Below are 23,037 nucleotides of genomic sequence, written 5' to 3'. Positions count from 1 at the left end.
CATAAGCTCAAACGTCGTCTTTGACGTTACATTCATATCATTCTTATCCAAAGCATGTACAGAAACACATAACCAAAGCTCTTGATATCATATCAAACATACAGAAGGTGTAGTGGGACCACAGACAGAATGTGATTCATCCATTTCTGAATGACCACCAAACAGAAGTCTCCAATGTCTGGGAGCTCCATCCACCCACGTCTAGGTGAAGTCAGAGGGGGCCAACAGAGCATCGCAGGCTCTATGCATAAACTCCCTTTATCATTTCTGGCAAAGGTTCATATTATCCCACAACACCATAGTACAAAAGGGCAGTATGAACAATGAATAGCATATATCGGAAGCACACGCGGAACAACAAAACGTACATGTGCCTTTACGAGTCAATACGATGCAAGCAACAATCTCTCACAAATGTATTCAGATTTGGAATGAAATGAAAGCAAGAGTATACCAGGATTCCAAACAATCATATGTAGCTCAATTCAAATAAGAAGGTTAGATGAATTCAATATCCAAAGGAATGAAACTAGAATAGGCACATATCGAAAGCAAATATGGAACAATGGGATATACATGTGCCTATATGTGTCAATGCGATATAGCATAAACGTTACACAAAAATGTTTCAAGAATATAAATAATTTATAGGCAAGAGCAAACCAGAATTCAAGCACTAACATAAGCCTCAATTGAACGAAGGGGACTGAATGGAATCTATTTCCAAATGAATGAAACAGAATACGTGAAATCGACCAAAGCTCGATTTCTGTCAGGATTCAAGAGGCACATTGAACAAATACTTCAGATTATCAATTATGCTCCAATACCCTTAAGAAAACTACTGTCGAAAGATAAATCAATCTATTTTCTGATGAAATAAGTTTCATATGAAACAAGGTTTCCAACAAGGAGTTACCATTGATTTAGTGACCGAAGGTCAAAAAATAAATCACTATTTTACAGAATCCATAGGGCAGAATCAATAGATAGCAGAATAGGCATTTGAATTCCAAAATTTTCAATCTATATATCAAAAGAAAGGTTTACAAGTCTAGTTTCAAATGAAATCAGTTTGGTACAAAAAAAAATTTTCAACAGGGACTTATAGGTATTTTAGTATCAAAAGGTCAGAAATTTTGATCCCTATTTTGCAGCATCCATAGGCTCAATTGAAATAGATGTTTGGGTAAGTATTCGGAGTCCAAAATTTTTAAAATCAGTATCAAAAGGAAGGTATAAGAGTCTACTTTCAAATAAACAAGGTCCTGCCTAAATCTATGTTTGGTGCTAAAAATTATGGCTAAAACAGTATATAGGGGTCAGTTTACTAAAAAATTTCAGATCCATGATTTTTGTATCTATCAAGAGAAATATCAGGTTCTAGGCTAAAATCTTTCGAATAATTCAGAATAAATATGAGATCAAAGACTAATAATTCTGTAGGATGGGATTAGAATACTTGCCTTTGAGAATTTTGACCCTAAATGAGAAGATTTGTATATTTTACAGTTTAGTCCTTGTGTTATTATATTTACGATTAGGTCCTTAGGGTTTACATATAGGTTCTCAAAAAAAAAAATTTGAACAAATCCCCTAAATCTTATGAATAAGTTCTCAGATTCATACTTTGGCTCTTTTATCAAATTTAAAATAGATACTTATATTACAACAAGAAACTTATACGAAAATTCAAAAATAAGGGATGTTACAGCAAGTCTATATGATCCCTTATCATCGCAAACAATAACCCCGATGCTAACATTTTACAATTTTGAAAGCTCCTTTGACTAATTCTCCCAAAAAAAAAAAAAAAAAACTAGGTTGTTAAGATTTAAGTTTGTTATAAGTTTGTTAGGTTGAATTTTCTAATAACATAGCTAGTAGCAGTGATAATTTGAGCTCATATTCCTGGGTTCTCTTGCTTGAATAATTTTATAATAAAAGCTTTAACTATAGACCACAAGTATGTTAAAAAACACTTATTAGTCCAATTCTATTTTACCTAAGAGTTGACGTGCAAAAATGGATTATTTGCTGTGGAAACCAAGGATAAGAAAATTGACATTCCTAAAAAATGTGTCTGATAATTTAGGGTGTAATTTCATATAAATGACAGAATGAAGAGACTTGGATGATTAACTTTCATAATCTATCAATTGTATGGAGTCTTTTATGATATAATTTCTAGCAAAAGATTTGGACTCTCGGAGATGCACCAATGGTCCAAATGGTTTGTAACCATTCTAAAAGTTAAGGGGTCTTTTCTTTGGTTCTAAAGAATTTGTATGTAAATTTTGTGAAAACAAGATCTTTTGGGTTTAGTTTTCAAATCCTTGTGTCATCCTTAGGACATGAGGTAATTTAAAATCCTCTCAATATGTTAACTATAATAGGGCCAAACAACTCCTCTCGTGAAATATTTTAACTATTAGACCACATCAAATCATCTACCTTCATAAAGTTCAACAAATGAAAGATTATTGAATGAGGCTTTCATCGTCAGAGGAAAATTAAAAACTCAATTATTATTTAATAAATTGGTATTGGAACCATCCCTAACCAGTTTAATAAATCGCTTCCTAAGGTTCCACATACATACAAAAAGAGTCTCCATGACTAACTAATGTTATTACTATGGTTGTTTCCCCAACGATACATCTCTTCATATTTGGCATGGACTACACGATATTAAAAAGTATTCTTCTTATTCATATATACTTGTACACAAGTGGCATATAAAGATAACTTGATGTAATTGAGATTAAAAAAACTAAAACCACTTTGAGCTATGAGAACAATGATTGTATGCCAAGCACTAAGGTACAAACTTGTAAAATTATCTCAGTCACATAAAATTATTAATCAAATTGGTAATTCTACGAAGAACCTTGGTAGGTATCAAGTTATACTAAAAGTGTAAAGAGGAATAGATTTTAAGATAGATTTAATCAACACCAAGCAACCGACTTATGAGAGGTACTAACCCTCCCAACTACCTAATTTTATGATTTGCTTAATGAAAATATCATTATGCAAACCCAAGTGAGTTATGTTGAACAGAAACTCCAAGATATTTGAAGGGAAATAAACATTCCCTATATCCTAACAAAGAGCATATGAAAGGAGTAGTGTGACTGTTAGTGGATTGATTTGTTTGTCATAGGTTCATATAACACATATTTTAAGGATCATGAAATAGAATTTTATATTTGCTTTAAAGCTCAATAGAATACAATCAATATACATGATATGACTAATCTTATAATTGAGGTCAAATTTAAAAGGGATAATTAATCTACGATTAACAGTATCATTGAACAATTGAGTTAAGATTTGAGTCAATCAGATATCGAGTGATAAAGAGTCATCCTACCTAACCTTTATTTGGCTTTTAAAATATTTAGATCTTTTACTATTAATCTCACAAGGAAACAATAGAAAAGAGATATAAGATTAGACCCAATTGACAAATTGAATTGGGAATTTCATGATTAGAAGAGAGTTCCTAAGGGTTGACTATGAAATTCTATCAAATGCCTTCTCTAGGTCAATTTTGATAATCACAAGAGGATTCTTACCTTGCAAATTATAGAAGGAATGAGGTAGTTTCTGAGTAATCAAGATATTATCATGTATACTATCCTTAACGAATCCATATTGCATAGGTGAGATAAGCTTCTAGATATGGGTCATAACCCTATTGGCCATAACCTTAGCTAGTATCATAATTGACATATTATATAATGAGATTAGCCTATAATGTTTGATCTCTATTGGATAACTTAACTTAGTGATAAAGATGAGAATCATTTTAATCCAATCAATAAGTATAGCAAAGGTCTCGTAGAATGTTTGGAAGACATTAAGAAAGGAATTGGTCAAAATCATTAGCCCCAAACATTTTTCTAAATCCATATTAAAAATAGTATCACAAATTTTATCAAGATTGAAAAACTAAGCAAAATAAAGACTCTTCACTGTTGAGCTCCGATATAACTAGCCAATTAGTCTTAGTGACCCCAGGATCCACGTGATTATATTACAAATCAATATAATAATAGGTAAAGAGCTTAAGGATCTCTATAATAATGGGTAAAGAGCTTAAGGATCTCTTTACTCTCATAAATAAGATTATGTCATTTATGAGCATATATTAAGATGTGATAATATCTAACATTAATCAAAATACACTTTGCCTTACCTCACTTAATTGCTTAAGAAGGGTAAGGTATAGACTTTGAGAGATGAAAATTTTCTTCTCATCCTCGTTGGAAAGGCTATCATTGTTAATTTTTGAATTGAACATAAGGAGTCCTAACTTAACCTGATGAATTTTGTCCTCTAATCTACCCAATACTCTCGACAAAGGTGATTGCAATTGTATTCCGAATACTCTCGAAAAATTTTTCGAGGAATACAATTGCAATCACCATAAACCCCTTCACATATATATAGGACATTTTTCGAGGATTGTCACTCGCATGGAACACTTTTTAGATAGCCTTTTATTCCTTTTATTCCTCGAAAATTGTCGATTGCAAGTTGAAGGGTACCATGCTAATTCTTGTCAAATGAATAAATAAGTTGATGAGCTTGTGTGTCTAATGTGTGAGTTTGTTGTAAAAAAATAAAAATATAATAAAGCACATACAAAATATAAGTGAGATAATTCATAATGACCTTTTACAAGGTACCTTACGGTTCCAACTAAAGTAAAACATATTAAACAAGTTTTTGACCCTCTTCCTCACTCGAGATTAAGCATCGTACATATAATAACAAAATATTCTTATCTAATCTATTAATTGTAGTATTTTTTTCTTACTTTTGAGAAAGCTTCATATCCACTTTAGTTTAGATCTTGCTGAATGTCTCTTAACATATTAGGTAGGTATCTCTATTTTGACATAAAGGGACCTTCGAAAGAATATCATCGAATGCCTCCTAAAGAACAATCAGCTTCTTCTTGCTCCCTAGGATCATAAGAACTTAGACCTGTATCTAACTCCATGGTAACCTTGGTCACCAAAAGTGCTATCTCATCATTCTTTGTCTCCTTTGGCATTTAATCTATACATATCTTTTTACTTTTGGAGCAATATCATCTCTCGTAAAGAGAAAACGAGATATATGACTTAAAAGAAGTTAAAAGGGTACGGAAATTTATTAGGAAAGTGGATAGGTCCTTATTTAGGTTTGATAGAAGAATAGGGGTTACTGATACCTTATGTGCCCGTATAGGCTTTCGATGAGAGTTCCTATTCTCCTTAAGGAAGGAGCTTAGTGTATCTCCAAATGGATTCATCTCAAGATCCTCTATGACATCATCTCATTTCTTAATTCTCACTTCACCATTTTCTAACTCGTGCTTCCTAGATTTGATCACTAATGAGTTAGTTTGATTCACCTATTTCCCATGCGGTGTAGTAGAATAACAACCATCAAGGGGAGAGAACGGAGAAGATCAAGTGACATGGGAGTAGACTTTGCATGAGGAGCACATGACTCGAGTAAGGAGCTAGGTTTTTGTTAAAACTATTAGAATTACACCCTTATCCAGAAACCTATTCGCACTTGAGTCACTTATATTTATCTTTGGTTAATTTTGAGACTTAACATGAGTCATCCTTTCATAGGCCACCCGCTTAGAAGTTGTCACTCCCACTAATTTAGGATAGAATTAGATAAACCTCATTTATATATCCTAAATAGTGATAAAGAAAATAGATGTTCTTTAATAATATTTTTGGAACACACATGATTGAGTTCACTAATCCAAACCCCCTGAATAAGTGGCTTGGTGATGACAGTCTCTATATAGATCCTAACAAAATATCTATATTCTATTCTAAGAAATGTAATATCTACTTTAGAGGATTTTTCTAAAATAGAAATGTGGGATAAACAAGCAATGAAGATAATGTGGCAACACGATTACCAAACTTTGTGTGCTGATTGATCCCAAGCTTAGACATAGACATATTATGATTTGTTGGTATCCATTTATAAGAGGTCAATTCATGGCTTGATTTACTTGTAAGATTTTTTTTAAAAAATGATTACTTCACATATGAATGAATAAAGGAAGACGTTAAAAACAAATTTAAAATCCCAATATTAGTGATGGAGGGGAGGACATTTTTTCTGTATTGTTTATGACCCAAAACCTTCAGCTATATGTTGGGCTTAAATTCATACAAGCATTGCTCATTCTTCCTTTAGTTTAGTTTGGTTGTCATTGAACCTCTTTAAACCATCTGGCAGCTTGGATGGAATTTAGGTATTCATCACCTCTGATGCAAAACAAGTTAGGAGAAGTGTGTATTTGCAAGCAACATTTTTCTGCTGCCCCTCGTTTAAAGAAAATAGTTAGCACATCCAATCTGATGCATTTGTATGTTCCATTGATTAAAAAGGTTAAGATACATATATTTCTTTATTAATGACTATTCAGACACCTAGATTTTTTTTATTTTATATATCTAATATTAATAGAACTAGTTTGTAGACTTACAATAAATATACTTGAGTTAAATATTTTGAACATATGATTCAATTATAAAAGCTAAAACTTATGTATAAGAAATATCCTACCTACCTCATCATAGAACTACACTCATAGTATAGGGAGCTTATATATCAAAGCATTATAGTATGTAAATTTGTGTCAAGAAATCAATAGAACAGGCCGAAACACCGTATCAACCGTCGATCACGGACTATCCCAATCTCAATCGTACGAGTGCATTAAGACTGAGGGAGGAGTCGTCCCCGCTTCCAACCACTGGTCGTTGATCCTCTTGTGATAGCATAGGAAAGCCCAATCACGCGATTCCTTGATCGCGTCTTCTCTCGTGACGCCGATTCTCACAATTGGGTATCGTGCCTAAGGTCGTGGACACTCAGTGTGGTTCCTTCTATACGGATGTATGTGGATTCTGGTCCAAACCCGATAAGAGGTCCGGCGAAAATTACGAACCCGTTAAAAGCGCACCCGTTTAACAGACCCGACCCGATTCTTCGCCTCTGTTCCCGTTCGTGTGTATTTGGCTTAAAAGAGCACCCGTTAACAGACCCGACCCGATTCTTCGTCGTTGCCCCGAGTCGGCATGTTTTGGAAATCCCAAAACAAACCAATTTAGGGTTAGGGTATTACCACCCACAACCATGGCGGGCGCCGGAATGCACCCGTACCACCAGCAGTGGGCGCCTCCACCTGCCCCCGCGGTGGCGCCTCCCATGCCCGTCGAGGTCCCCAACCGCCCCCCTGGCGATGAGGTACGCGCTCTTCCGCCGCCGCCATGCCCTTCCCCTAGGTGCCGCTACAAATTGAATATTTCCCTCTTATTTCGAAGATTCGAACGATCTTCATCACTGGTCTCCCCGTGGACGTAAAGGAGAGGGAGCTCCATAACTTGCTGAGGTGGTTCCCGGGCTTCGAGGCATCCCAGATCAACTTCAAGGCAGAGCAACCCATGGGTTTCGCTCTTTTCTCTACGGCGCAGCATGCCGTGGCTGCCAAAGATGCGCTTCAGGTGATTTACATGTCTCTCGCGGTCGGGCTCTTGCCTTTCTTATTCGCGTCCTCTGGCCCTGTTTGATGCCGAGTTCACTCGCCCAGGACTTGGTGTTTGACGCCGAAACGAAGTCCTCCCTGCATACCGAGATGGCAAAGAAGAACCTTTTTGTCAAAAGAGGTGCGCCTTGTTTGCACGCGGCGTCTTTGTTCTAACCACTAGGCCATGCTTATACCACAATCCCTTTCTTCACCTTTGCGTTACATTGCATCGGAAAACTTTACTCTTTCCCATGCTTGTTTCTTAATTGTTTGTAAACCTTCAGGATTCCACAAGTGAAAGAGTCGGGTTGATTGACCTGCCCATTTGCTCTCTTTCATGCGTTAATTAACTAATCAACCTACAATACGATTTTAGTTGCCAGTCTTGGTCTAGTTCTTAAGTATCAATCCCAGAACCTGTTTATGCATGAGCCAATTACCATTATAACTTGCTTTAATGTGCATCTTCGGACTTGTTTGCTAAAATATGCATTTTTATCATTTATCTGATTGATCTAGATCCTTGTATTCTGTACAATTTAAGATCAACATCTGACGTATCTTGGTTGATGATTTTTTTATTAGAACATGAATACGCTGGCATGTGCTGTTGCATTAGTTTATTTTGTGCCTTAATTTGTTCTCAACTTTTATCACATAAAAGCTAATGGTTTCTGGGCTTTTGATTTTTGTGTTATTGTTGTCTTTGTTTTTCATTATGTAGGTGTAGTATCTGAGTCGAGCTCTCTTGATCATAGCAAAAGGCTACGAACCGGTGGAGATTATACTCATGCAGGCTATGCAGCTCCTGCTTTTCATCAAGCACCTGTTTGGGGAACCCCAGGGTAAAATCATGGACCTCAGCAAAATTAAATTTTAGCATTTGTGTTTCTAAATAGACCTTTTGTCTTTCAATTGTTTTAGCTATGTTGCACCACATCCACCTGCACCGTACGACCCATATGGAGGTTATCCATTACCTCAAGTAGCCATGCCTACCCCTTCTCCTATGCCAGCACCGAGCCGTTATTCCCCTGTTCAGGTAATTTGTATCATTCTTCAGCCAAAGACAATCAATTTGTGAGATTTTTTTTTCAGAGAATTGAAGCTTTTCATCTCTCTCGTCATGAATTATAATAAATTATATTCCTGTGCAATACAACCCTAATAAACTTTTCTACCTTCATATCTCTGTTGTTATTTTCGTGATTTTCTACCACAATTAATGCCACCTGGGTTCTTTCCCTCAAAAATCTTGAGAACAGTTTTAAGCCCAAAATTAACTTATTGGTGATGATAGGGTCCCAAGTGGGAACTAATTTCTATTTTTTTTAACACTCAATAAGGATGCTTTTCGTGGAATATGAAGAGAGGCCTCATGGATTGCAAAAAGCGAAAACATATTGAATTAACTTTGTTTCTGCACATGCATATGGGATGAAAGAAATTTAAGTGTAAAGAAGGATCCCGAGATGAAAATTTCAGACAAATATCAAAACACTGTCACGAAGACATAGATTAATGATGTTGTGGTCTCCTTTTTAGAAATTAAACCTATAAATGTATAATAAGTTGATTACATGTCCTGGCAACTTGAATTGATGTAGCATTTACTGTAATAGAAGAAATTTTATTGGCAATTCAATTTTGCAGCATTGCAGGTAAAGCTGTGAATTGTTAGATAATTACTTAAAAGTGAATGTGAGAGTTACAAAGGAACTCATCATACTGTAATTTTACTGTCCAGTACAATCTGGTGCTGAAAGAAGATTCTGTGGTAAAATAATGAAAATTTTCTTCTTAATGTAATTTGAGGAAATGTAAGTTGATGAAGATTTGTGAACTTTTATGTTGTATGACACAAGGATTATTGAATTAGGATAATACAGTTACGCTTTCATAGATTTGATGAAGCTTTAGAACAATAGAGTTTTACTAGTTTAGACATATGTACTGTAGGCGAAAACAAATTTTAATTTGTTACTTTGTTTTAGGGTCAATGAGACATATGTGCTGTAGGCGAAACAAATTTAAATTTGTTACTTTGTTCTAGGGTCAATGTGTTAGGAGACGAAAGAAAAAATGTATAGCAGAATTATAATAAGAGGTGACTTTCATGGATCTGATGTAGCTCCTGAACATTGAGGTTTAGTGGTTAAGACATATGCTGTAGGCAAAAGACAATTTTGATTTGCTTGACATTTTGTGTAGGTTGATTTGTAGCACTAGCATAGGAGATTAGAGAATAACCGTATAGAAGAATTATGAAATAAATATACATATATCATCTGAGTGCTGCTGATGGGGCATTTTTGCCTAAACTATTTGTGGGATTTTTTTTATTATTGTTCTTTTGTATTATGATGCTGTTGCTTCTTGCTGGCAAAGGAATGAAAACAAGTCATATGAAGATGGGCTTCTTCATCAAACAAACAAGATCCGGCAAACTCTTGATTGTCAATATCAAGGGTTTGTACAAGTACCTCTGGATTAGATCTAAGTAACCAAGCCATCTTATTAGAAATTAGAAGCCAAAAATATCCTTTGTGCAACTGTTCCATTTTATTGTGTCTGAAATTAAACTCGAAGATCAAAATTGGGGTTTAAAGTGTCACAGTTAATGAAAAAAATTAATATTATTTACTTTGTTATGAAGCTGATACTCTGCTCTGGTTGTTATGAAACATTTTGTTGGGTTTATTGTAACATTTTTTGGCCATTATAGTCTGGGTGCCTATTTAGAGCAATTAAGTGAATTAACCAGTGTAATTTATTTGTATGTTCACTTATATAATTTATTTTATCTCTGATTTCCAGAAAACTAAAGATAATCCTCCATGCAATACTCTTTTCATTGGCAATCTTGGCGAAAATGTAATTGAGGAAGAAGTCAGAGGTCTTTTCAGTGTGTATGAATCTTGACCTTGCTATATGCTTACATGAGGCTGATAAAGGCTGTTGGTCTATACCAATAATGACATTTCACAGTTGCAGTAACACAAATACTTGATTTGGATTTTGTTGAAACTTACTCTAGAATTTTGTTTTGGTTTACTTATTTATTTAGCAAAATGCAGGCAACCTGGCTTCAAGCAGATGAAGATTTTGCGGCAGGAGAGAAATACAGTTTGCTTCATTGAGTTTGAAGTAAGTATATGGAGGAATGTTAAGAAAACGCTGCACCTTTAAATTGTAACTTTGCTGACTAGATTAATTTGTCAACTTTCTCTAAGTGTTTTCTTTATTTTTTCTCATGCAGGATTTAAATAGTGCCACAAATGTTCATCAGAATCTGCAGGGTGCAGTTCTTACTAGTTCCAGTCGAGGTGGCATTCGTATTCAATATCCTTTTTTATTACAGTATTATTTTTCTGAATCGCTATTATTGAGTTGTCTACATGAATTTAGCTAGGTATTGTTGGTGAGAATGAAAGCTTGCTTTTTTTGATTGCCTGTCATGGATTTGAGTTGTAGCAGACAGTCTTTTGTATTCTTGGCTGCCCTTTTTGGTGTAATTGCTTGAAATACTGCTCCTTCTGTTGTTATTATTTGATATTAAAAACAGAGGATATTACCTTGTATGATTGCTTAAAGCAAACATAGGATTGTTGTCACACTCTAAAGAAAAAGCAAATAAAATTTAGTAATGATTCGATATGGTTGGAGTCTCTTATGATTACAACCCGATTGCCACCCATGCTCATCATTTTGTCATTTCTGGTTGGGTTACATTTTCATTAATCTGAGCACAGCTGTTGCAAAGAAAGCCTTCTGTGTGGTTTGCAGAATGTGATTTCAGCCTCCTGATTATAAGCCATGATCACCAATTTATCATTTCTGGACGGTTATGTTTCTCTTGATCTGTCTACAGCTGTTGTAAAAGAAAGCCTTATATTTAATTTGCACATAATGAACCAGCTTTGATCAGATGTATGTGAATTTCTAAGTGGAAATTTGTAATTTAATAATATTATTTGCAGAAGAGACTTACAACCTACAGGATTTTTAGTTGGTTAATCTTAAATAAGCATATTTGTGTGATAATTATTGTTTTCTAAGAACCTACTTTCTCCTTTTTTTAACAACATAGAACAGGTCCTTGATTTTCTGTTCTAGCAGATGTCTGAAGAGTCTCCAAGTGTACCTGATTACGATGAAACTTTTTTCTGCTATACAATTTGAGTGGTGATGCTGAAGTTACTTTCTAATAATTTGAAAAATAATTCTACTAGTCAAATAAGTTGGCTAAGCTTGAGCTAGCACTAAAAATTTACCTAGTCAATCTACGACCAGTGATTACTCAGTCTCTATGTATGTACAATAAGCATTTCTTACCAAACATATTTGATATGCACATTTTTTCCTACTATAGCTCAGATTTTTTGGTGATAATGATTTGTTGGGTGACACTTTAAACACTCAATTTTTTTCTTTGAGAGAATAATCTACCATTATAAGCATTATAAGGATGTATATTCTCAGTGCATTTTGTTGTACTTAGATGATCCCCCTTTCAACAAGCGTTTATGTTTTCATTGTGTAAACTTCTGCATTTTAGTATGTGATCTAAGCTTCTGTTCCTATGTTATTGTATCTTGAACTGCTTTTCTTGACTTTTCAAACATTTTCAAAGAACCCTTTTGGGCGTCGGAAGGACTCAATCAGTGGTGCTTCATCTGAACCTAATGGAGTTCCTACTTATCAGCAGTAATTAAAGGGATGTGTTTTTGCTCTTTTTGCTCAATCATGAAGACTATGGAACAGGAACAGATTGCATTATGGGAATTATAGTGTTGCATCAAACTTTATAAGCTCCCATCAGCATCCTTGTGTGAATGAACCTGGTGGTCATGAGTGCCATTAGCATCTTTCATGAGGCACAGATACTTGTATGGCATCATGATCTGTTGGTAGTTGTGCATTGGCATCATGAACATGGATAATGTTAATCTATTTGCTGTTTATATTGTTCACAGTGATCTGCTTTTTTATTGTGCATTGGCATCAGCGAATTTCTAGTTTATCTGTGCAGTTGAATAACCAATTTTGTCTAACCAATTGTACAGAGGAAACCAGACATTCTTGCATAGTTATACAACTTAATCTTCTCGCAACTAGCCTTTTGCAATTACATTGAAGGAAAATGCCCAAAATCATGACATGGCATGGCATGGCATATCATAGCTGCAGACCATGGGCCATACAATTATCATCAATCCACATTCAGCAACTCATCATCCATGCTTTTGCTTAGCATGAAACTGATTAGTATGTTTTTGCCTCCAGGCTTGCATAAAGCTATAATTGGCTGGGTTTGGTGGTGCTAGTTTGTTTGCAGAATATTTTGAGACGGAGAATATATCAGTGGTATGATCTGGGGAGTCAGAGTTCAGACTGCTGAAAGCTCCCAAGTTTCGGCATAACCCTGTGGCGAATGAGATGTTTCACCTGGAGTTGTAGCTCCTGTTCTAAGGTGACTTGACACTAATACCATAAGCTTTTCATTTTATTGCAAGCTAGTTGCAGGCCAGTTGGAACATTAGCAACATAGCTAAGGTTTCTGTTCACATCACTCCTTTTCATTATCTCACCCTAGTTATTGGCAACCAAGTTATGACTGTAAAACATGGTCAATGCACAGCCGACACAATTTTCAGTTGGCATGGTTGGTCATATGAGGAAAATATTGTGTGTCTTTTTGAACACAACATAGGTGGAAAATATTAACATATCTCAACTTGGTTTATTGGTATCCTTTAGCAAATTCTTGTAGTCCAAAAGTCATTTTGGAAAAGAACAATTCTAAGTGCTTTTGCCAGAGTTATTAGGAAGGGCTCACTTTATTGCTTGTTGATTCTATATTTGTTTTGTGCAGCACAGGATAAATTGGTCTCATGGAATTTCTTTGAATTTATGAGAAGCTTAATTTGGTTGGTTGCTTTATATCATATATAGCAAATGCTCTGTTGAAGTTTATATATATATAGGAATGAAGATAAACAGGACTAGAAGGAAGAATTGTGTTCTTTTACCTATTTCTATGAATTACTTTGTAACCTGCATCATTAGGAGGTTGGCTTCTGGTGTGTCTGTGAGTGATTTCTCTCTCCAGCATATTCTTCTTTATATATATATATATATATATATATATATCAGCATCAGCCAAATAGATAAAACAGTATCATCATTAGCACGATGACGTGTACTTGATGCATTTTTATGAAGCTGCACGGCATATCAATTTGTATTTTCTTATGTTTCTTATTTATATCTGCAAACTTCTCTTAGCATCACATAAATGCATTATTGAGGCAAATGATATCATCTATATAGTCAGTCCACCTTGAAACTATTTTTTGGTCAACCAAAGGCCCCCTTCGCCATTTTTTTTTTGAGTTTCCAAGTCTTTCATTGAAACCAAAGGGAATAAAAAAAAACCTATGCACTGGCTTACAAGCTAGGGTTGGTTGCTTTCCCAAAAAGATTGACCGTCCGTGTAGCTCTCTCCATGGACGAGCACGACTCTTTCCGTGGTCACTTAATTAATTAAAATTACTTTTTTATGAAAAAATATATATCTGCCTTTTGTGGGACCAAATGGCGAGATTAAAAAAAAAGTACATTTCTTCTATCAGCCTCCGAGACCCAACAGTTACTGCCTATATATATATATATATATGTCATGTTTCTTCCTGTGCTCAAATGTAGCACCAAAAGAAAGATGGATTAAGATGACAAACATATGAAGCCAGTCATAAAAGTGCATTGGAGCCTACCAGCCTCTGAGACACAAGTAATAATAATCACAATGTATTTGCAAGCTTGAGGCATCAATCAAATAAATAAAAGATGTAAATTGCACATTGAAATCTTATTATATTAAAATTGAAAGTTGGTTAATTCCCAAAGGCCAGTGGTTTCAGATGTACCAACTTGATCAAACACTTTTATTTCCTGCAACCTGGAAAATGCCAGCAGCTACTGGTGACACTACAAGAACTTGGATGAGAATTTGACAAGCAATCCAGTCCGAAGAGAGCTTCAGCCCTTATTCTGCATGTGAATCTGAACGTATCGCTGCCCAGCAAAATAAACAAATTAGCACAGAGAAATTTATCAACACATAAAAAGTAAGAAGAACAAATTTTAAGAATCGAAGACTGTATCAGTGACAATTAACATTTTTTGGTGGAAATGCTATGGAGTAAGGGTTTCCAGACAAACACCTTGATTATAGTGTTAACAACAAGAAGCAGCCAAAAAATTGTTATGCAGTAAGAAATATCCTTGGGGAGGAAATTTTATGGCGATTAATTTACTTTTAGACGAATCTGCCACACCAGACCAAGATTGCATTCATTTCAAATCATGGTTCTTCCTGACCTCCTATTCCATACGCTCAATGCTCTTTATCATATTTAAATTGGCTAAGTAGACATGACTACAAGTTGGTGTTTAACTGAACCAACACCAACTTTAAAAGATGTGTGCTACAACCTAAATTTCTATAAGCTGGATCAAGCAAAAACATACAAAACCAAAGCAAAACATGCTGCCAAGCATATGTACAAGCATGCAAAAACAACAAACGGTTCGTTGAGCGAAGATGTTGCGGGTGTGCGACGACCATTCGTGATATTCTCCCCCACTTAAAGTATTGACACTCATCGACGCTTGTTGATAGGCCTTGATGACTATTTCTTCATGCTGTAGGGCATCTTCAAGCTCCCAACTAGCTTTTGTTCAGGAAAGCTTTCGCCATTTCACTAGGTATTCGGTTTGCTCCGCTCCGTTAGGTAGCTTTGCCTTGTGCTCCGCTAAGATGGTTTCAACTCGCTTCTCGTAGAAGACTCTGGTGGGGGGTAGCCAATTTGGAATTGAGGTGGTAGCCGTGTTGGAACACTTCAGAAAACATCATACGGATCTGAGTGGTAGGCTTTCAAGTTGATTGCGTGGAAGACATTGTAAATTCTGAGCCACATCGGCAATTGCAACTTATAGGAGACATTGCCTACCCTTTTGATAATTGGGAAGGGTCATTCGTACTTGCGCATCAATCTCTTGTGCACTTTATGCCTAAAGAACTAGAGTAATGCTTGTTGGAGCTTCACCAACACTTGCCAACTTTAAACTCCTTTGATCGCCTTCCAAGTCTGCCCATTTTTTCATCTTTTTGACTGCCTTCTCTAAGTAAGCTCGCACAATATCTGTATTTCGATGTCATTCCTTGATAAAGTCATATGCTGACGGACTACTCCCGGTATAACTAATCGCCAAGGTGTGAGGAGTCGATGGCTGCTGTCCCGTAATGATCTTGAAGGGGCTTTTGTTGGACGCAAAGCTTCGCTGCAAGTTGTAGAAGAATTAGGCAATGTCCAATAGCTTCATCCAATCCTATTGGTTGGCACTCACATAGTGCCAAAGATATTACTTAAGGAGCGAATTTATTCTTTCAATTTGGTCATCCGTTTAAGGGTGGAGGCTTGTGGAGAAGTATAACTTGACCCTAACAATTTGAATAGCTCAGTCCAGAATCATCTCAAGAACCGTGACCGTGCATCTCGATCACTGATGATACTATGTGGAACTCCCCAATACTTTACAACATTCTTCATCATCAACTTTGTCGCCTCTCTGCTGAACAGTGTAGGGGGGCAGCAATGAATGTTGCATACTTTGAAAATTGATCGACCACCATGTGTACTGATCCAAGTCCCCCTACTGCCAACACGGTTGATAGGAAGTCTAGGGAAATGCTCTCCAACGACCTTACTGGTACGAGAAACGACTCCAAAAGTCCCATCGGCTTTCGTTGCTCTACTTTATCTTGTTGGCAAGGCACGTTCGAACATATTCCTCCACAACAATCTCCATCTTCGACAAATAGAAGCCCTTCTCTACGAGAGCTAGTGTTCAGTGAATGCCCGGATGTCCCACCGAAAAGGAATTATGACACTCTCTCAAGAGTTCACGTCTCAAATTGTCCACCCGAGGAACATAAACCCTATTCCCTTTGGTGTAGACGAGTCCCTCCTGGACCCAAAATCGTCGTGTCTTGCCTTCTTTGATTAATTGCATCAGAATTATCGCTTGGGGATCACCGTGCAGTCCATCCCTGATCCTAGAAAAGAAGTTAGAGTGCAACTAACTTGCTTGGTCTCTGCCTTCCAACTGCATGGCATTCATCAGCTCCACTTTTCGGCTCAATACATCGACCACGACATTTGCTCTTCCGAGCTTATACTCCATTAGCATATCAAACTTAGCTAGGAAGTCTTACCATCGTGCTTGCTTTAGGGAGAATTTCTTTTGAGTTTAGAAGTAACTCAATGCAATGTTCTTCAACGTTAGCACAAATCACGATCCGAGAAGGTAGTGCTGTCAAACTCGTAGACAGTGAACCACCGCCGTCATCTCCTTCTCGTGCACTGGATACCGCAACTTGATCTCGTTGAGCTTGTGACTCTCATAGACCACCGGGTGACCCTCCTGCATGAGTACTTCTCCAATAGCAAAGTCTGAAGCATACATATGGACTTTGAAGGGCTTCCCATAGTCCGACAATTTGAGTACCAGTTCCTCCAACACAGTAGACTTTAGGTCTTGGAATGTCGTTTCACATTTGTCGAACTATCGCCAAGGCAACTCCTCCAACAACTCCATTTGTGGAGCTGCGCACTTTGAATACCCAGCTATGAAGCGTCGATAATAGTTGACGAAACCAATGAAGGATCTCAACTCCAGTACCTTCTCTAGGGTTCGCCGTTCCGCCACAGCTTGCACTTTTGATTTGTCCATCCAAATGGAATCGTCACCGATTCGGTGTCCGAAGAGCAAAATCTCTATCTGAGCAAAGTAGCACTTCGCCCTTTTCACGAATAGAGTGTTCTCCCTAAGAACCTTGAAAATTGTTCGAAGGTGCTCGACATGCTCCTCGAGCGTTTGGCTGTAGACACAATATCGTCCAAGTAGACAACCACAAACTTGTCCAAATACCCTTTGAATAATTGGTTCAAGAGAGTGTAGAATGTAGCCAAAGTTTTGGTTAAGTCGAAAGACATCACAAAGAACTCGAACACTCGATACTTGGTCACATAGGTAGTCTTCGCTTCATCGCCTGCAGCAATGCACACCTACTAGTAACTTGACAAAAGATTGAGTTTAGAGACATATTTTGCTTTGCCCAGTTGGTCGAATAACTCCATGATAAGCAGGATAGGATACTTGTTCTTCAACGTCACCTTGTTAAGGCTCGATAATCGACGCATAATCGAAGGCTCTCATCTTGTTTCTTTTAGAAGAGGACTAAAGCTCCGAATGGTGCTTTAGAACTACAGATGAGACCACCGCTTAGTAGTTCATCTAATTGTTTCCTGAGCTCTGCCAACTTTGGAGGGGGCATGCAGTATGGTGGTCTCGCTAGAGGCTTCACTCCGGGCTCCAACTCGATGTGATGATCCACACCTCTACGTGGCGATAGAGCTTTTGGCAACTCGGGTGGCATGACATCTGTGAACTCCTTCAAAACATTTGCCACCACAACAGTTTCATGAATGGCCTCCCCATCAATTGGCTCCAACTTTATAACGGCCACGAAAGTTAATTCACCATATCGTACCCCCTTCTTCAGTTGTAAAGCTGATATATGTTTCGGGTCCTTGGTTCCTCGAGAAACTAGAACCACGTAAGAGTCATCACCTCCTATTAGGCATAGGGAGTTTAGGAACGACTTTGGAACAAATTTTGCCGCATGCATGAACTCCATTATGAGAATCACTTAAAAGTCATCCAGTGGCACCACCATCATGTTTGTGCTTCCGCTCTATGTCCCGATCTTGATAGGCACCGCCTTTGTTAGCCAGAGATCTGCTCAGCCTCTGAGTTCACTGCCTTCATCTAACTTGGGTTATTCTCCAAGTTTAACCCTAGTTGTCTTACTTCTCGGTTGACAATAAAATTGTGGGTAGCGCCCGTGTCCACCATCGCACGGGTTGTTTGGCCATTTAGCTTGATGTCCACGTATATCAGCTCACCGCTCTCTGCTTTATGTGGTTTTATCTTCAAGTTCTCTCCCACTTGACCCCACAACGCATTCAACAAACGCATTACTCTCATCCGGGGCTCTTGCAACTCATCATCATCGCTGCTGGATTCCGAACTACTTGAACTAAGGGCGACAACCTTACCCTTGTCCAATTTAGGGGGTGAATTGAACTTGTTAAGGCATTTGAGTGCTTGTTTTTGTGGGCACTCCCACACAATGTGTGGTCCTTTGCACAAGAAGCATCCGCTAGGTTTTAGGGCCTTGCCTTTTGAGCTTTAGCCCTTTGTGGAAACTCTTTTTCTTTTGTTCACCCCTAGACTCCTTCCGTTAAGGATATTTAGGTGGGTGATTTCCTGGAGATTGTTTCTTCTTCCACGAGTCCTCCAAGGAAACTGAACCTTTCTATGATCGCAATTGCCCTAATCACATCGATGACATTCCTTCGATGCAGTTCCTATTTTGCCTACGACTTCAGGCCATCGAGGAAGCTGAACAACTTATCCTTCTCAGATATGTGTTGTATGTCCAGCATCAGTGCGGAAAATTGCTTCACGTAGTCTCGAATAAAAGTACTTTAGCGGAGTTGTCTTAGCTTCCTTTTTGTGACGATCTCTGTGTTTTCGAATAAAAACTGAGTTCTCAACTCCCGCTTAAGTCCTCCCATATGTCACTCGACACCAACCTTGTTAGATCTCCTCCCAACAGCTTCGCCACCAAAGTTATGCATCCTCATTCAGATACATGAGTACTATCAAAACTTTGATTTCTTCATAATCGGGCCCCATAGCTCAGAAGTATTGTTCAATGTCAAATAGAAAATTCTCGAGCTCTTTAGCATCCCTAGCACCCCCATAGCAATGCGACTCGGGTACCCTCAAGTTTTGTGGCAACAAAATGCAAGTGTTGCTCCCTCCCGCATTAAGAGCCCATGTGAACAATGTCACCCTGGACATGAGTTCCACCACGACTTCGTGTAGATGTTGCATAGAGTCGTTGGTGTCTTTCGTAAGTTGATCGACCAAGGACTCAACCTTGTTGATCCGAGATTCAACTTCTTCTTGCGAGCTCTCTACCCTAAGAAACCTTCGTTGACCTTGGTAGAGTTCCTCTAAACTAGATTCAAGAACTTCAAGGTGGGTTTCCACCATTGAGTCTCTCCTTGTGGCATATTCTCTCGGTTGGCGCTTCAGATTGCGCCTCCTATGCTCGCGGAGAATTGTCAACTTCTCGCTCGTCTTGTTTGTTTTCATGCTCATCTTGAGCAACTCCAATAGCATGAAAGCAAGTTTGCACTTACAACCTATTTGCGATTGCTTGAGGCAATAGTTCGACTTGCCCCATCTTGCTCGATTCGCCAAGATGCTTCGCCATAACAAGATTGCGAAACTTCTTTGTTGTTTGCTCGAATTACTTGCCCGCTCTGATACCACAATGTTACGGACTTACCTGAAATTTCCTAAGTCGTGAGGCACTCTTGTGATAAAGTCATGGACTTAGCTGGAGTTGCTTAAGCCATGAAGCACCCTTGCGCCAACTTCTCGGACTTAGCTGAGATTGCTAAAGTCATGAAGCGCCTTTGCGTTATGTATTCGTAAAGGGTCAACCTATTTACAACCTCGCTCAGGTCCCGTAGGACCTGTAAAAAGAGCAAGTTGATTAATTTGAAGGCGAGCGACGGACAAGTCCCGACGTCTCGCGAAGAGGGTAGATTTACAAGCAATTTAGCAAATACTCGGTGTGCAAGAGAGAAAAGAAAAGAAGGAAAAAACAAGGATTTAGAAGACAAAACGAACAATCACAAGTCCATAAACGATTACCCACCGGGTGTTAGACGCGATGGCAAGTTCCCATCAACTTAACGTGTGAACTTGTGTAAATCAATCAATGCCCCACACTACCCTGAAGCCCCATCCACCCTTGTGCCACCCGGGGGGTTTCAGGAGCCTGAGCTAGCTGACGTTTCGCGCAACACTGTGGTTTGGGGAAAACAAGTTGTGGCACACGAAAACGAAGCCATTTTGGGTCAGGTGGTGCACGATTGCACTACAATGCTACAAACTATTCTTGCTTACATTTTTCAAGCAAAAGCACACAAAATCAAGACAAACCAAGCATTTGTACAAGTATGCAAAAATGATAAAAAAAGGTTCGTTGAGCGAAGATGTTGCGGGTGTACAACAACCGTTCATGATAGTACGACAGTATACCACCCAACACGGGTGTTTGATAGGGGACCAATACAGGCAATCCATATCGATTTGTTGGTATGTCCTATTATATCATGTGCCGATACATTGGTACAAATTGGTATGTATCATACCAATGGCTAGTCAGCATACAGTTATGGACCGATACGATGAACCATGACTTTTAGAGTCGGTATACAAGTATGGACATTGAGGAAGAAGAATATGAACCCTTAGGGAAAGAATTCAACAAATGAAGGACCATTTCTATTTCTTCACAATAGCAACCGGAGATGGACGATGAAGTGAGATGGCTTTTGTTGTAATGCACCTTGTTACTAGTAGTTGCTACTTAACAGATTTATGCCACAAAATATAAAGAGAAATACGTTATAAAATTACAGAAATAAAGGAAAAAAAAGTCAGAACGAAAGAAAGAGTCCATTAGCCACAAGAGAAACATGCACACCAGATCTAGCCCTTTCAATAGTAGAAACCCCATAAATTCTTGTCACTCCACTTTCTCAGCCAGTCTTATGATTGCAGCCAATAGATTTACAGCAACTACATACAATTTCTAACAGCTCTAGCTTTAGTTCTTTGTAAAAGGTTCACTTTCACACTTCTCCTTTATTGCCTATATCATTAAGAAGTTGTCATGCATTCAAAATTGTAGTTACATGGAGAAGCAAGTGGTTAAGGATGCAAAGGTGCATTTTGAATTAAAATGAGTGATCCAATCAACAACGTCTACAAGTAAGAACCTATTGTTGCTCCCTCGTGCTATGGCCACCCAACTTAATACATCATAGAACAACTAATGAGGTAAAATGCTTGATTTCTAATAAATCTTAAAAACTTTCCATGATCAATTAGACAAGAAGAGAAAAATACTTTGATTGCCCCTAAAATACTGAAAAGAATGTTGTTGTTTATTGTCATCTCCACCATAGACATACATTGTTAACATGTGATGTCAAACTAACAGTAGTCATCCATATGCAAAACTATCTCCTGAGTTTCAAAGACATCTCTTTTGCTCCAATACAAGGAGCAATAAATGAGGAAATAGAATACCTGAAGACATCGGAAAGGTTGCAATTTAGAAACGTCATTGCGCTCAATAACATCTCCGCTGCCTCTCAGCACACTGTCTTAATCTAACGAATAAAGATCATCCACAAAAGAAAACCTAATCCCTAATTAATCACACTGATAGTTAATCCGTGGTGAACGAACCGAAACCACAACCACCAATTGTCGAAGCCCGATCACTAAGTGATCCATAGATGAAGTCTCGAAGAAGGAAGAAAAGAACAAGATTCTGAACAGAATCATATTATAATTTCATACTAAATCCCCAAAAGAAAATCCAATCGTTTACTCGCTCATGCTCGCCATGGTATAGCCACTCGAACCATATTGACGTAAGTCATGTCCAAGCCATGATCTTTCTTTTAGAACAAACCCTAAATGAAGCCGATTTAACTATCACGATAGATTTAGCACAATAAACTCAAGCAGATCCATCGTGATACGAATAGGCGGAAACAACAGATCAATCCGAGGAATTACTGGACAACATCATCACGAAGGGGTTCACTCACAGGACTTCTCGGGCTTGCCGTTGGCCCATTTGGAGACTGCGAAGTGAACCTTCTCCCGGGCGGCGGCCTCTGATCGGTAGGATTCCTTGAGGCAGCCCCGAACGAGGGACGCGCAGATGTTGGAGTAGGTGATGTACGTCATCCCCGCCGCTCTCCAGAATGGAACCGCCGCCGCCGTACTCGCCATCGCCTCTGTCTCTCTCTCTCTCTCTCTGTCTCTGTCTCTCTGGGGCTTTTCGAAAACTGGCCGTAATGGCTTACTTTTATTTATTCTTTGGCGCATCATCGAGGTTAATTTTGTCAATTGCTGTCAATATGGACCGAATTAAATAGTTGTTGAAATGGGCCGAAAGACTTAAGCCCGGTTTTAGTGGCAAATTAACCCAATGCTTGTACTGTGATCAAAAAAAAAAAAAAAAAAAAAAAAATATATATATATATATATATATATATATATATAAAATGATGAACTAATTAGTAGTATAAAAACAGTACGACTTATTGGTATTGTAACAACAATAATAAGCCATAGTATCCCAACTTATTATTATTTATAAAAATTGATATGCGATAAATTAAAGGCATGAAAAAGATGCGCTGACATTAAAATGTTAAGACATATATTTATATATATATACA

The 23,037-nt window shown here is 37.8% G+C and overlaps 1 protein-coding gene and 1 long non-coding RNA gene across 2 annotated transcripts; one reads left to right on the top strand and one right to left on the bottom strand.

The window, feature by feature from the left end:
- Positions 1-7,098: 7,098 nt before the first annotated feature.
- On the top strand, positions 7,099-12,552 carry LOC135623367 (uncharacterized). Its single transcript, XM_065126276.1, has 9 exons — positions 7,099-7,281; positions 7,359-7,538; positions 7,625-7,700; positions 8,286-8,406; positions 8,486-8,603; positions 10,379-10,470; positions 10,639-10,708; positions 10,821-10,905; positions 12,187-12,552. Exons 1-9 carry the CDS (start codon positions 7,171-7,173, stop codon positions 12,270-12,272), a joined length of 939 nt encoding a protein of 312 aa, XP_064982348.1. The 5' UTR covers positions 7,099-7,170; the 3' UTR covers positions 12,273-12,552.
- A 1,865-nt stretch (positions 12,553-14,417) lies between these two features.
- LOC135623366 (uncharacterized) lies at positions 14,418-22,633 on the bottom strand. Its single transcript, XR_010491369.1, has 2 exons — positions 22,399-22,633; positions 14,418-14,638 (listed from the first exon to the last, which is right to left on the bottom strand). It is a non-coding gene; the product is annotated as an uncharacterized LOC135623366 (long non-coding RNA).
- Between the last annotated feature and the right edge of the window lie 404 nt (positions 22,634-23,037).

The sequence above is a fragment of the Musa acuminata genome, chromosome BXJ2-9 (genome assembly GCF_036884655.1).
Source record: "Musa acuminata AAA Group cultivar baxijiao chromosome BXJ2-9, Cavendish_Baxijiao_AAA, whole genome shotgun sequence".
Classification (NCBI taxonomy): Eukaryota; Viridiplantae; Streptophyta; class Magnoliopsida; order Zingiberales; family Musaceae; genus Musa; species Musa acuminata.
Note: the sequence above shows the minus strand (reverse complement) of the source record. Positions and strands in the feature narration are given on the sequence as shown.

Excerpts from the sequence above, each read along its gene's own strand:
- LOC135623367 (XM_065126276.1), top strand. The coding sequence starts at position 7,171 with ATGGCGGGCGCCGGAATGCACCCGTACCACCAGCAGTGGGCGCCTCCA. Across the intron at positions 7,539-7,624 it reads CTGCCAAAGATGCGCTTCAG|GACTTGGTGTTTGACGCCGA; the intron begins GTGATTTACATG and ends TCACTCGCCCAG. Across the intron at positions 10,709-10,820 it reads TTTGCTTCATTGAGTTTGAA|GATTTAAATAGTGCCACAAA; the intron begins GTAAGTATATGG and ends TTTCTCATGCAG.